Source organism: Mus caroli, chromosome 19, assembly GCF_900094665.2.
Source record: "Mus caroli chromosome 19, CAROLI_EIJ_v1.1, whole genome shotgun sequence".
Lineage (NCBI taxonomy): Eukaryota > Metazoa > Chordata > Mammalia > Rodentia > Muridae > Mus > Mus caroli.
Window position 1 is genome coordinate 1,207,596 of NC_034588.1, and position 15,530 is coordinate 1,223,125.

Here is a 15,530-nt window from a genome sequence, read left to right on the forward strand (position 1 = left end):
CACACACACACACACACACACACACAGTCACACACACAGAGGCACACAGTCACATACACACACACAGACACACATACAGTCACAGACACACACACACACAGGCACACAGTCACATACACACACAGTCACATACACACACAGACACACAGTCACACACACAGAGAGACACACAGTCACACACACAGACACACATACAGACGCAGACACACACACACACAGAGGCACACAGTCACATACACACACAGTCACATACACACACACACACAGTCACATACACACACAGACACAAAGTCACACACACAGACACACAGTCACACACACAGACACAGACACACACACACACACATACACTCTCCACATATATACCTAAAACCAACAATAAAAACAACCTGTTCTGACTTGGTGAATGGGGACAGTTGAGTTCTTTCCAGGATGATGAAAATATCCTCACAATTCATCGGCTGCTCATTAATCTAAAAGCCAGCGCAGTGTACATTTTAAAGAGGTAAATTTCATAGTGGGTCTCGGGCCGCCCACCCAGGTTGGCCTACAGCTTGTCACATAGCTGAGGTTGAACTTCTGATTATCCTGTCTCCACCTCCCCAATGCTAGGTAGGATTCTAGGCCTTTCCTGCCATGCTGTGCCCAGGTCATTGTAGAGTAGCTGAATTTTGTTTTGATTTGTTTTGTTTTGAGACAGGGTGTCACTATATAGCTCAGGCTGACCTCAGACTTGTGATCCTCCTGTCTCAGCCTCCTGAGTGTTGTTACTACAAGTGTGAGCCACCAAACCCCGATTATGTATGTAGAGTTTGTTATCTCTAATCTCAAACCACTATCCCAGCTCCACAGGAGGTGGCCACAGGCTGTGCTCGGCCTGAGAGAATTCAGAGGCTCTTTTCCTCTGCTGCCCGGGGCTTTGCTGTCCTCACCGCTCTCTCTGTTCCCACACAGAGCAATTTGCTTCTTCAACCACTTCCTGTGAATCCTCACCTTGTACAGTGTATGAGCCATGACAGGTCTCCATGTGCTAAAAGATTCGGCCTCACTCTGCTCAAGAACCTGACTCCGATGTCCTGAGGAAGCCACCAAGCGATGAGGAAGCCACCAAGCGATGAGGAAGCCACCAAGCGATGAGGAAGCCACCAAGCGATGAGGAAGCCACCAAACGATGAGGAAGCCACCAAGCGATGAGGAAGCCACCAAACGATGAGGGTTCATGTGGCAGGTGACACTGAAGACAGGACTCTCAAAACTATTTCCAGTTCTATACTGTACTCAACTCAGATGGGGAAACTGAGGCTCAGGAAAGCTAAAGAACTTGCCCAAGGCCACAAAGCTGGAAATAAGTAGTGTTGGGTGGCTACTCTGGCAGCCAGTTGCCAGCTAGAACCAGGGTTATAGCCAGTGACATGCCTGGTCTTTCCCTGGCTTGGCTCCCTTGCAGCAGCAAGGTGGAGATTGGTCCCTCCCAATGGAAACCGAGATCTCATAGATACAGTAAAATAAAGGAACAAGAAATAACGCCCACAGCAGGGTGGAGATGATCACTAACCCTTGTGTGGTCAGACATGACAGCATCCTCCTGTGGGCAGGGGGAGCCAGCACTGAGCGAGTGAGCCCCAGGTCCAGTTCCTGACCTTAAGTAGCACAGAGGTCAGAGTGGGGCCAGGCAGGCACATAGACACGCCAGGCAGAATGCTGGAAATCATGCTGGCTGTACAGGAAGGCCGGGATGTGAACAGGAGGGAGAGATAGGACAGGAGGCTGGAGACAGGAGGCTCAGCAGCTCCCAACACCGGCTGCTCTTCTGGAGGACGCTGGTTTGAGTCTGAGCTCTCACATGGTGGTTCATAACCTCCTGTGACTCTTGTCCCAGGGGCTCTGACACCCTCTTCTGGTCTTTGTGTGTACCATAGTCACACAAGTAGTACGGACATACACACAGGCAAAACACCCATATGCATAAGAAAAAATAAAATAAAGGAAGTATGGCAGGCTGTGCAGCAGGGGTTGGGAGCTGTGGGCCAGCAGAAAGGAAGTGGTCCTTCCTGGGACCACTGGGAAGGAGGGAACAAAACGCTATGGACCAGAAGGGCTCATTGCCCCTCCTCCCCAAAATCCAACAGTCCAAAGGACCTCCAGCCAGGCATTCCTCCAGCCAGGCGCACTCTCTGCTGTCAGGAGAGGAAAACCAAGACTAACAAAGCCACAGAGCTGAAACATGGCAGCATCTGGGTTCAGGTACCTTGGCTGCAAGGAATAGTATCACGCCACCAGCCTCTCTGGGGGAATGGCGATGACAAACATCCCCCGTTCAGTGGTCCCACCCCAGAGGATGTATTATTTGAAGGGGAAAGAAAAACCCAACACATGTTATGTCTAGTGTGAGTCACACGGGCTTATTTATAACAGAGGAGCTCTGAGAACATCCTGAAGGTCCCACTAAGGGAGCTGGTGGGGGCTGGCTGTTCTGTCATAGGCAGGAATATCACTGGCCTTTTGCAAATGACAACTTAGGTCATTAGGACGGGGGTGGTAGGAGACATTACCCCTATTGTCAGCTTTAAGAAAAAAAAAAAGATCACTCCCCAACATGATACAGCCATCTGATTTCAATGCAAAAACCACACAGCAGAGGGACAAGGGCTCTGAAGATCAGGCTTATTTTGGTTGTACACACTTGGAATCTCAGCTCTTGGTAAATGGGGGCAAGATGTCAGGAACTCAATTCATCTTTAGTTATATAGAGAATTGAGAGGACTGTAAGGACCCACCCCCTACTTACTATAGACTTTTCCTGTGATAGAATGGAATTTGGGAGCCAACTGAAGCCACAACCAACACATCTACAGAGGGGTCCAGGCCCAGGCCCAGCCATGCTAAGATTCTGGAATGTCCTTGGAGTCTACAAACTGGGGGTGAGATGGAAAAGTCCCTGGCTAGCTAGGCCACAGGAGGCCAGGCAGGAGCAAGGGGCTGTCTAGAGTTCCAGAAGAGAAGTCTACAGTCTCACGCAGACTATGGGCATATGCAGAGGCACAGCGGAACCAGGCACCCCTGCACGGGAGGGTGTGAATGCTGAGGACTAAATACCTAATGCTGATTGGCAGAATCGGAGAACAGAGCAAGGGGAAGGGATAAAAAACCCCAGGCAGGTGACATGGAATGACAATAAATATGTATTTATTGATTGGTTTTATGGAACGGCAAATGGACAATGGGCTTTTCAGTGGAAGTGAGGTCTAAACTAGAACTAGAAAAGAGATGATGAAGGAGAGGGATTGTAACAACAGCTCTTATCTTATTTTTCTTTTTTTTTTCCACGACAGGGTCTCTCTATAGACCTAGCTGTCCTGGAACTCACTATGTAGACAAGGCTAGCCTCGATCCCACAGAGACCCATCTGCCTCTGTTTCTAGAGTACAAGGATTAAAGGCATGTGCTATCATACCCAGCCCAAGAATCGCTCTCTTACCAAGTCCTAGTCATTACTCGCCAGGCTTTGCTTAAGCTCTCCCCACACATTGGCCCCTTGAGCCCTGAGAACCATAACATTCGGAAATGGAGGGACAAAGGAGAATCTACTACCTGATTGGCTGGCTCAGCACTCTCTGTAGATTTCCACCCAAGACACAAGGACTTAGCCAGGCAGAGCAAAGAAGGTAGTCAGGTATGGAATGGCACAGACAGAGGCTGGGAGCTGTGAGAGCTGCGTGACATTGTCACACGGACACGGCACATTCTCTGTGTGAAGACCAGAGGGGCTGAAGATGAAAAGTGAGGCTCTCTGGTTGGGAACAGAGAAAGGTGTTCCGTGGCACACCCTGAAGTTCAGCTCTGGGCCCGTGGGACCCCCACTAGGGCAAGAGCTGTTGAGGTAGGGAACACTAGACTAGAGGGTTAGGAAATCTAGATTCACATCCCGACCTATTACTGTCACGTTCCCCATTAAGGCTCAACTCTCACATTGTGACTAGGAAGGGGGGCATCTGGAAGAAAGATGGCAACTGTGTTTCAGTCACGATGCCATCCACTGGCAGTGGGGGCTATGGGAATATGCTGGAGTGTCCAGACCATCTCCCAGTTTACGGCTGCATAGAAACATTGGAAACATACGGCTGCAAGGGTGAGTCCCAGACAGTGAGTGAGTTTAGTGTTGTCGAACATTGACAGGCTCCAGGAGGTGCCCCAAGTGAGTGGATTCCATGCCACACACTCATCCTCAGGGACTCGTGGGTCAAGAGTCTCTCAGGAAACCCCGTGTGTCAAACAGGGAATTTCTTCAAGGGAAGTGTTGCTAGGTGGGATGCATGTCTGTAATCTCAGCACTTAGAGAGTGGAAGCAGGTGAATCGTGAGTTCAAGTCCATCCTTGGCTACACAGAGAGTTCAAGGCTCTGGGGCTGGAGGATGATTCCATGGTCAAGGCATTTGGGGTGCACGTGTGAGGCTGAGAGTCTGGATCCTCAGAACCCATGTAAATACTGGTAGGGCTTGGCAAATGCCTGGGATTCTAGCCTCAGAAAACAGAGGTGGGGAGTCCCTAGAGCAAGCTTGAGAGGAGCCAAATCAGCAAGTTCTGGTTTCACTGAAAGACACCGCCTGCTTCGACAAATAGGATGGAAGAGCTATGAAGGATGACTCCTGTCACTAGCCTTGGCCACCACATGTCCACTCACACATATGATGGGGTTTACCTCCTATGCGTGTCCACACATATGCATACATGTACAGCAATATACACATATGCATAGGTATAACCCTTCTGTATGTGCACACATGCATACATGCACAGCACACACACACACACATACAAATGCACACACACATATGCACAGGCATATCCTTATGTATGTCCACACATATGCAAACATGCACAGCAGACACACACAATGCAGAAAAATATTTTTTGAAGCCACCTTGGGCTACCTGGGACCATGCCTAAGAAACAAATAGAAATGCACAAACCAAAACAATGAAACAGAAAGAATTCATTGTAGTGAAAAGACGAGGAGACCCCAGATGGGTCCCAGGATGATGCCCCATAGTTATGTGACCTAAGGAAGGAGGCTGTTATTCAAGTCCCACTGGCACCTCCCATCCCAAGCTTGGTACAAAATTGCCTGCAGCTGTGGTCCTTGGAGGTCTTATCTGGGAGACTCACCACTCAGATGATATTCTGTCACGTCCACGGCCATGATGTCCCCCGCAGTGACAGGGACTGGAAGGGAAAGTAGTCAGCCATGAGCAGGGTTCAAAGCATCATATTCCTAACTTGGGGACATCTGTGTGCCTGTCACTTGAGTTCACACTCAGCTGCTCAGTCGGACTTAGCCAAAATGGCTGCTCCTCTACTGTATCCCTCCTTCCCCACCTCCCCTTCCTCTTCTTTTAAAACTTATTATTGAGGTGGATGTGGTGGCATTTAATCCCAGCACTCTGGGGGAGACACGTTCTCTGTGTGTTCAAGGCCAATTTGGTCTACAAATAAAGTTCCAGACCAGCCAGGGATACACAGTGAGTCACTCTCTCTCCCCCACCCCCTTTCCCTCTCTCCCTCTGGCTCTCTTTGGAAAAAAAAAAAAAAGTCTTAAAATGTATGTGCCTGGGTGTTTTGCCTGCCTGTATGTCTGTGCCACATGTACATGCAGTGCCCGAGGAGGCCAGAAGAGGGCGTGAGATCCTCTGGAACTAGAGTTAGAGATAATTGCTAGCTGTCAGGTGGATACTAGAAACTGAACCTAAGTTTTAGCAGGTGAGCCATCTCTCTTACTCGTCCCCACTCCCTTTTCTTTTGAGACCGGGTTTCTCTAAGTAGACCTGGCTGGGCTGAAAGTCAGAGATCCACCTGCCTCTGCCTCCACAGTGCTAGGATTAGAGGCCTGCGCCACAATGTCTGGTTCCTCTGCCTCCTTTCACCTCTTCTCTCCTCTTCCCCTACTGCCTCTGCCTCTCCTACTTCTTGAGACAACGTATCACTATGTAACCCAGGCTGACATGGAAGTGTGTGTGGGAATTACACTCATGCACTACCACATCTGGCTCCAAAGGTGCTCCTGTTCGTGGTTTTTTTTTTTTTTTTTATATGGTGGATAGATGCAGGCATGGTTGTATATATTTGTAAGCCCAGCACTTGGGAGGTTGAGGTAGGAAAATTACCATGTTAAGGACCATCTGGGCTACATAATGGAATCCTGTCTTAAGCAAAATGATCTTGTAAGCTCTTTTGGGAATGGGGCTGAAACAAGGATCTCATGTAGTTCAGGCTGGCCTTGAACTTGCTGTATAGCCAAGGCTGTCTTTGAACTCCTGATCTTCCTGCATTCACCTCTCAAATGCTGGTCTTACAATGACACCTGGATACTAAAACCTCTTTTTAAGTGTGTGCAATAACCCCTGTGAGCACATTGTGAGAATAGGGGATGTCAGGATAGCGTCCTGCAATCCTGCTGTCTTGTTCCTGTCTTTGGGATCCCCAGTCCCCTGTATTCCACCCCTCCTGTCAATCACTGCCACATCCTGCTTTTTCTGTCAGTGCCAAGGATCTGGATTCAAGTCTTCATGCTTGGATAGCAGACACTTGCCTCCTGGGTCATCCTGGAGACTAAAGTCTTTCTCTCTTTCCAATACAGGTTTCTCTGTGCAGCCCTGGGTGTTCTAAAACTCACTCTGCAGACCAGGCTAGCCTCAAACTCACAGAGATCCACCTGCCTCTGCCTCCTGAGTGTTGGGATTAAAGGTGTGCACCACCCCTGCTCAGCCTGAAGTCTCTTTTTAAGTCTAAAAGTCATTTAGGGCTGCTAGGTAAAGCACAGGACACCCACGGGCAGGGCAATTTCAGACAATTTGTGTCACGAATGATCCAGTATTTACCTGAAGCTCCAGTGTTGCCAGCAGGGGTTTGTATTTGTCAGCCCTGCCTCTTTGCTAGCCCCAGTAACCGTTGGGAACAGAGACAGCTCATCAGCACAGACCACCCAGAGCCTCAACTCAGGGTTCCATATAGCTGAGGGGGAAGAAATCAAAAGGGCTAAATTTCCCCGGTGTTCGCTAATCCTTCCCTGAGTGGGATGGTATAAATGATTCCAGATGAAGACCTGGGAGCTCGTACAGGGCATGAGCTGGACTCAGGTGACTTCTGTTTTATGATTGTTGTTGCTAAGAAGTTCGTCTGGCTTGGGGCTGCATTCTGAGTGGGTGGGGAGAGGAGGTTCTGAAATGGGAGACTTGAATGCTCTGCACTCATTTCACTCAAGGACAAAGAAGGCTAAATTACCTTGCTGATCGCTTCCCTTGCAGCTCCTAAGTGCAGACACCCCCACCTTCTCCCATCCCCAAGCCTGCAAGTCCCAGGCAAGGGAAGGAAGGGTGAGGTCAGACTTGTAGAGGGCTTCCTTGGTTCAGGGCACCTGTCTTCCCTTTCCAGCAGGAATTCTAATTAGGAATGTCTGGATCGTCCATCTTGTGCTGTCTAGTTTTATGTCAACTTGACACAAGCTATAGTCATCTGAGAGAAGGGGACCTTGATGAGAAGATGTCGTCATAAGATCTGTCTGTAGAGCATTTTCTTAGTGATTGTTGTGCGAGGGCCTAGCTCATCGTGAGTGGGGAACCATCCCTGTGCCGGTGGTCCTGTATTCTATTAGAAAGCAGGATGAGCAAGGCATGTGGTGCAAGCCAGCAAGCAGCATCCTCTGTGGCCTCTGCATCAGCTCCTGCCTCCAGGTTCCTGCCCTGTTTGAGTTCCTGCCTTGGCTTTGTAATTCATGATGGAAAAGCCAAATCAACCTTTCCTGCCCCACGTTGCTAAGGTCATGGTGCTTCATCCCAGCAGTAGAAACGAGTACACATCTCTAAGACAAGCCAGATGGGGGCTGGGTAGACAGCTCAGTGGTTAGGAACACTTGCTGCTCTTCCAGAGGACCTGGCTTTATTCTCAGCACCTACTTGGTGGCTGAAACTCTAGTTTCAAGGGACCCAATACCCCTTTCTGACCTCCAAGGACACCAGACATGCATGTGGTAGACATACACACATGTGGGCAATACACTCATACACATAAAAGAATAAAATAGATCTTTTAAAAAGAAAGGGTGAATAATTAGTTTGTTTATTATTGTGTCTGTGGGCACATGTGAAGGTCAAAGGACAACTCGCTGGGATCAGTTTTATACCTTCACCAGCACAGGCTCCAGATCATCAGGCTTGGCAGCAAGCACCTTCACTGGTGAGCCATCTCACCAGCCTCCCGTTTTGTTTGTTCGTTTGTTTTGTTTGTTACTAAGACAGTCTCACTCTGTAGTCTAGGGTACTGGCTTCCAACTCACGGTGTAACCAAGGGTTATCCGGAACTCTGGACCCTCCTGCCACTACCTCACAACTGCTAGGATTATATCCACTAAGAATTTAAAATGTATTAACTATCTTTTTGTTGAGATAGTCTCATGTGCCAGGCTGTCCTCAGATTCCATATGTAGCCGATAGTGACCTTGAACAGAAGGTCTTTATCCTTCTCCTGCCTTCACCTCCCAAGTTCTGGGGTTACGGGTATGTGCTACTACACTTAGTTTTATTTGTTGTTAGGAACTGAACCCAGGACTTCAAGCATTCAAGGCAAACACACTACCACTGAACTCCATCCCCAGCACTCATTAATTCTGAGACAGGGTCTGGTTATGTTGCCCTGGCTGGCTTTGAACTGCTAGGCTCAAGTGGCCCCATTTAGCCTTTGGAATGGCTGGGACTACAAACACAAGCCCATATGCCCAGATTGTTAACTATTAAATATTATCAACTCACACACACACAAAATGTCCACATGACTCAGGCACATTGGGCTTTGGCTCACCAACCCTTCCAAGCCCTCTGCAGGCTTTCTTTGGGATCAGGGCTCAGTGAGAGAATGGAGCTGAGACTTTAGGCATTCTGGGAGTGGGGGTTCTCTATATCATGTGAGGCTTTGGAGTCAAGATGCTGGTCCTGAGCACACAGGTCCTAGGGTGCATATCCTTGTGAAGAAGGGCAGATGAGAGTGTGTAGCCCGCTCCTGGTTCCTGGTTCTCCTGATGTTGCTCCCACGTTGATGAAATAAGAGTTGTCATGGTGATGGGAGGCAGTGCTAAGACAAAAAGGCTTCACCCATCTTGGCCTGAGTGAGTCCTGGGCTTTCGATAATATTAACAGCCAACCCCGCTGGGCACATCTAAGCACCAAACACAGTTCTAAGCATCTACACATACTTGACCTTGTTTAACCCTCTTAGCAAGGCATTAGAATCGTGTTTGCTCTGTAGTCCAGAGTGCTGAGGGTTAACGTGCCACATAGGTAAGAAGTGTTCAATCGGGTCCTCTGGTTCTGAGTCCCTAATCACTGTGTCTTACTGGGGATAGGCATGGGTTTCCAGAAAGTTGCCTGAGAACTGTGGGTTCCAGATGGCTTGCTGTACAACAAGTCTGAGCCTTGCCTAGCCTACGGACTGGACACACTAAACACAGTGTGAGAACAAACACATTCCAGTCTGCCTCAGCCTTGCTGTGGTTCCGATAATGCCTGCAGGGTTCTTTTTCATTCTTCTGGCACAGGCTGGCAACGACAAGGGAAAGCTAATCGAGGTGCGGTACAGCATGCACAGCACCAGCAGAACCCAGCGGGCATCAAGCTCCAGCTTTTGGCATATATGTATATGTGGGGTTTGGGGTCAACCAAGGCTGGTCCAGCTCAGAGCCCACAATCCTAAGAACATCTACTTCCTTTATTTTGCCATGGAAACTATGATATCTGAGAAGGTATGTGTGACTGCTCAGTGCACTCTCCAGATAGAGCTTCCAGCCCTGCCTGCTACAAACAGCTGGAAGTCAGGGTACATCTGCCTAAGTACAGGCCGGAGGAAACAGGAAGATGTACAAGATCCTGCAGGGGATCAGCCCAAACCCCAGATGTGCAGTCAGCTCTGTTAGCTCTGAAGTTCAGATTAGCCCCTCACTGGCTCATGGCTTTAGACACTTTTCTTAGTCTCTGTCTCTCTGCCTCAGTAGTACTGTCTATGAAAAGGGGCTTACGACTGGGCTTGGCATGTAGATCTGTCGGTAAGGTGCTTGCTTAGCATGCATGAAGACCTACATTTGACTTTCCAGCACTGAGTAAAAGTGGGCATGATAGCATACACCTACACTTCTAGCAGTCAAGAGGCGGAGTCAGGAAGATTAGAGGCCGGGTCTACCATGTGAGGGTATTATAGGAAGGCTTGGCAAATATCATCTGCTGTGGTTATTGCCCTGGCTAACGCACAGAAAGAACCCCTGGCTCCCAGTCTGCACAGAACAATCGTGGGAACAGCTCTGTCAACCTGCAACACATTTTTCTTGTTTAAATTTAAATGAATTATATTTTGTGTTTTTGTGGGGGGTGCATTTTGCCTGTATGTATGTATGTGTTCTCTCTCTCTCTCTCTCTCTCTCTCTCTCTCTCTCTCTCTCTCTCCTCTCTCTCTCTCTCTCTGTGTGTGTGTGTGTGTGTGTGTGTGCCTGATACCCAGATCTTCTGGAACTACAGCTATAGGCAGTTGTGAGCCATAGTGTATGTGAGTGCTACAAATCAAACCCAGATCCTCTGGAAGAACAGCCAGTGCTCTTCACTTCTGAGCCATCTCTCTTGGCCCTGAATTCTGTTGTGTATGTGTGTGTACATGATTGTGTGTGCATGGGTTTGAGTAGGTATGGAAGTCAGAGGCCAACCCCAGGTTTCCTTCCTTGGGGAGGTGTCTACCTTGTTTTTTGAGACAGGGTCTTTCACTGGCCTGGGGCTTAGGATGGGCTATCTGGCAAGTCAGCCCTTGGAACTGCCTGTCTCTGCCTCCCCAATGCTGGCTTCTGTGTGACAGCTGGAGATTAAACTCAATCTGATTTGTACGTGGTGAACATTTTACCAACCAAGCTATCTCCCTAGCCCTCAAATATGGTGAGTTTATGGTTGATTTTTTAAAAATGTTTTCCAAGAAAGGGTCTCACTATGTAGCTCTGGCTGTCCTGGAACTCACTCTGGCTTTGAACTCAGACCTGCCTGCCTCTACGTCCCTAGTGCTGGGATTAAAGGCATGCACCATGAGTACCGGACTTCAAATAATTTTTTTTGACTGAGAAATTTTCATTTAAAAATGAAATTCAGGGAAAAAAGGGGGTGTGAGGTGTGTGGGTGAGTGGTAGAGTGCGTGTCTAGTGTGTGTGAGGTCCTGGGTTCTATCCCCAGGACTGGAAAGGAAGAAGGGAGGAGATGTTCTGACAATGTAACACATGTAGTCTCATGCTCCTGGGGTCAGACCTGGCCTCTGCTATCGCACCATTCACTCCCGTAACCTGAGGCCTGCTAGAAATTCCCTATTTATAAACAGACTTGGGGTATGCTCAGAGAGGTCAAATGACCTGCCCAAAGCTAACATTAGTGCTCCTGCCTTAGCAGCCGCACACACCTACCCAGAACTTCCTTCCCCATCCCCCCAAAGATACACTGGGGCAACTCGTGTTATAATCCTCACTTGGTGAAGGCAGAGAGGCTCAGAGAAGGTAGTAAATGGGCCCAAAGTTGCCCAGCCACCACATAGGGAGCTGACAATATCCCAGGTCTGCCTGCAGCATATGCCCTTGTTAATGGCTTTATTCACGACCTGAGAGACCCTTGGCTCCATCTCTCCCCAGGCAACACCAGTGAGTTCCTATCGGCCGTCCAGAGGTTGCAACTTTGGCTAGGGCTAGGATGCTGACAAGGCATTTGAAGGCCAGGGCAGCCAGTGGCCAGAGCTGGCACTTTTGATACACAGCAGGGGCCAGCTGGGGTTGCTCCAGGTCTTCGTCTGAGCTCAAACTGTGCATCTTCCCCCTTAAGCATCCCTCTTTATCCCAGCCTACAGTCAGCCCCAGGGTCTACACTGCATGGAGCAGTGTTCATTGAGGAACAGCCCCTGCTTCACAGTTGTGCTTAATAGGATCCCCCTCCCTCCCTCCCTCCCCAGCACTACCTCCATATGTGCTGAGTGCTGAACTACAAGCCTCATGCATAATTGGTGCCCACCAGACCTGGTGACTGAATAAATTACTGGATCCCCATTTCATAGATGAGGAAGATGGGGGCCACACACATCCCAACATGGAAACTCTGGGCTTCATATCAGTGAAAGATGGTGGCTCTGGGCCACCATGCTGACTGCTGACCAGGCCCCGCGGGTCACTGGGAAGGTTGGAAGCACTGTGCTGGAATCGGACCATGGCAGCGGCTCCCGCACCTCCTGAGCTTGTCAGAGAAATGACTTTCAAGGAATTCTGTGTGTAGAACCAGGGACCCTGAGCCAAGTCCCTTCTCTGCACTTTACCCGCTGTTCCTTGCTCAGTATCCCTGCATGCCCAGCAAGGTGGTGACTCCCTTTCTCTCTACCTTGGCATCGGCAGGTAATAAGGATGGGGAAGAGCCTTCGGGGGAGCTTCTGTCTTCTAGGCTGTGAGTTTCTTCAGGGACCTTTAGGCTTGACAAAGCTTTGCAAGTGAGTAAGAGCATCTCTCCCCCACAACACTTTCCGGATGGATAACCACATCCTGGTGCCATCCCCCAGACACCCGCAGGAACCACAGTGCAGACTGGCTGGGGGTGGGTGACAGCTGACACTGGGCACCTACTGTGTGCCAGCATAGTACCAGGGACTTGCCTTGTGCTCAGGAAATGCCCCCAGAGATTCCAGGGTTCCCTGTCAGCCCTGAAAATGTAGGGAGGGGTGGCCTAGCAGCTGAGACTCCAGCCCTTCAAGGTGTGAAAAGTGACTTGCCCCACCCAAGTCACTAGCAAGCACTTAGTAGGATGAAGCCAGGTTTGGACCCCAGGCTGGGAGCTCCCACTCTTCTGGGCCGCTTGAGAAAGATTTCACATTGCTCAGAGAGGACGGAAATGGGGGTTGGGGTTGGGATTGGGGGTGGGGTGGGGTGAGGTGAGGTGAGGGTATAATTGTAATCGTCCTGGCCTTACTGGGTGCATTGTTAACACCTAGGTGGGTTTCCTTCCCTTGCAGAGCCTCAGATCGTCTTTCTTAGTTTCTAAGGACTACTGAGGCTCTGCAAACTCGGCACCCTGGCTAGACAGCTCAGGTGCTTGTTTCCCAGGTCCTTCTCAACGGATTTGTCCCCATCCGGCGAGACAGTCTCTTAGCAGCACCATGCCCACCAAAGAGAAAGGCTCAGGGCTCCTTCATCTACAATGCCGTTTACTGCCCCCATGTTCAGCTCCGGTCTATACACAGCTTCGAGTGAAGCTCAAGGAACCCTTAGGTTCTTCCCGTAGGCCTCCTGGAGAAGAGATGCGACGCGCCCCCTACGATGCAGATCCTCATACCCTCACACCACACTGGAATTTTGGGAGGGGGGGACTGGCCAGGGACCCCCAACGGGATGTAAGGCCAGGTCAGGGGCAGTTAGGACAGCCAAAGTGTTGAGTGTGAAGGTGAGGGGTGTGTGCGGTGTGCGAGCTCAGGGGAGGTGTGTAAACAGCCGGGTGAACCGCGTGTGTGCACATGGGGGCCGGGCGAGCTGGCGCCAGGCGATGCGCAGTGCGCGGAGTGGCTGGGCCCGGGAAGGGCGCCGGGCGTGCTCTGTGCCCCGCGTTGGTGTGCCAGCGCAGCGCGGGGGTGCAGACGCACGGAGTGTGAGGGGCCCCGGGTTTCGGGCGTAAGAAGAGGGACTGAGTGCGTCCGTCCGTCCATGCCCAGGGTGCTTGTGCCTGCCGCGCTGTGTGTGTGGGCCAGGGTGCCTACTCACCCCGGGTTCCAGAGGGGACGCGGGTCCGACTCCTGGTTCTACCTCTGCTCCCACGCTGGCCTCCCGCAGTTGGCTCTCACAGGCGCCCGGCCGCCCACTGCTACGCCACCCCTGCAGTGTAGCGGGGCGCTCGTCTCCTGCTGGAGCCTCGCCTCACCGATGGGGGCTCCGCGGGGCCCGGCGGCCGAATGGAGCAGCGCCGCAGTCCGGGCACGCTCCCAGGAGCCCGCCGCGCGCTCCCTCGCGCTCGCCCGCCCGCTCGCCTGCTCCTTCTTGAATTTAAAGTGACAACCCCGAGCGCTCTCTCTACTCCAAGGAGCCGAGCGGCGCTGCGAGGATCTGGTCGGAGATCCCCAAGCGCGGGAGGGTCCTAGGGGGTGGGGTGGGGCAGCCAAGTTGGACCCTGGGATCGCAGGCTTGTGGATGTGTGGGGTAGGGAACCCTGTGCTCACCAGGGGCGCACCCTACTCCCTTTATGTTGTTCTCCTTCTAGGCCTCAGTTTCTTTATCTGTAAAAGGGACTCAAGAGAGTCACACACACACATACACACACACACACACACTCACAAAATCAGACCAGCGAGCAGCGCAGCCAGCAGTATTCCCTTCTCTGAATGGCTGATATTTCCTTCCATGATTGAGTTGTGATTGTACGCTATACCAGTCCAGGTCACTTACCGAAATCATCTCTTGTAATCTCTGCAATGACCTCATCGGCGGTCACTCCATTTTTTTTTTTTTTTTTTTTTTTTTTAGAGAGAGGGAGAGAGGGAGAATGGGAGAATGAATCACTTTATAGCCCTGGCTGTCCTGACAATCACTAAGTAGATCAGGCTGGCCTCGCTCAAACTCACAGAGATATACCAGCCCCTGTCTCCCAATTGCTGGGACTAAAGGCATGTGCCACCACACCTGACTTTCTTTTTTAACCTCTTAAGGGTCATACTTTCTCTTCCAAGGAATGAATGAATCATTCAGGAGATATTTATGACGCTCTCACCCAGGCTCTCGGCACAGTGCCAGGCGTGGGCGATCTTCCGGGAACAAGGGACAGGTCCCCTCCCTGCCCGCGCAGTCTGGCAGGAAGATAAGTCGGGTATTAGGAGAGGCTGGGTGTTGCCCTTCGGGAGGGGACGGCAGGGCACCTGTTCTGGACACAGTGACCAGAACAGCGGGCTGGGAAGACACCTGACTAGGCCTCCAGGAGGATCTGGAGTCTGGGAGAGAAGTTGAGAATCTCACGGAGAGCCAATACCAAAAGGCTGAGAGTCCTGTGGAGAGCAGACAGACAAGCTTGGTCCAGAAAACCAAAGGGAGGTTGCAACTTCCCCCTCACCTATAGGGGGCACCATCATTTTCTGGACCTGAAAAAGAAAAGAAGTGGCGTTAGTTCTGTCTTGGAGCTAGGGATTGGGCCATGGACATTTGGTGTCATTTCCCATTTAACTAACCCTCAAGGCTACTTATAACTTTGGCAAGACTGAACCGATTTTCGTTTTTAATTTTTAAAGTTATTTTATGTAGCTGGGCGGTGGTGGTGAAAGCCTTTAATCCCAGCACTCCGGAGGGAGTGGCAGGAGGATTTCTGAGTTTGAGGCCAGCCTGGTCTACAGAGTGAGTTCCAGGACAGCCAGGGCTGCATAGAGAAAGCCTGTCTTGAAAAACATTTTTTTCTAATCTCTGTGTGTGTGTGTACCTGGTGTGTGTGTGTGTGTGTGTGTGTGTGTGTGTGTGTGTG

At 50.6% G+C, this 15,530-nt stretch overlaps 1 protein-coding gene across 2 annotated transcripts in view; it reads right to left on the reverse strand.

The window, feature by feature from the left end:
* The window catches only part of Syt12 (synaptotagmin 12), a 31,233-nt gene extending 16,928 nt beyond the window's left edge, over positions 1 to 14,305 (reverse strand). Inside the window, exons 1-2 of one of the 2 annotated variants that reach the window (XM_021152223.2) lie at positions 13,793 to 14,305; positions 5,167 to 5,223 (exon numbers count right to left, since the gene is read on the reverse strand). In XM_021152223.2, the coding sequence (XP_021007882.1) occupies positions 5,167 to 5,200 (34 nt within the window). In that variant the 5' untranslated portion in view covers positions 5,201 to 5,223; positions 13,793 to 14,305. The remainder of the gene's footprint in view (positions 1 to 5,166; positions 5,224 to 13,792) is intronic. The other variant, XM_029472708.1, reaches the window with a different exon arrangement.
* Between the last annotated feature and the right edge of the window lie 1,225 nt (positions 14,306 to 15,530).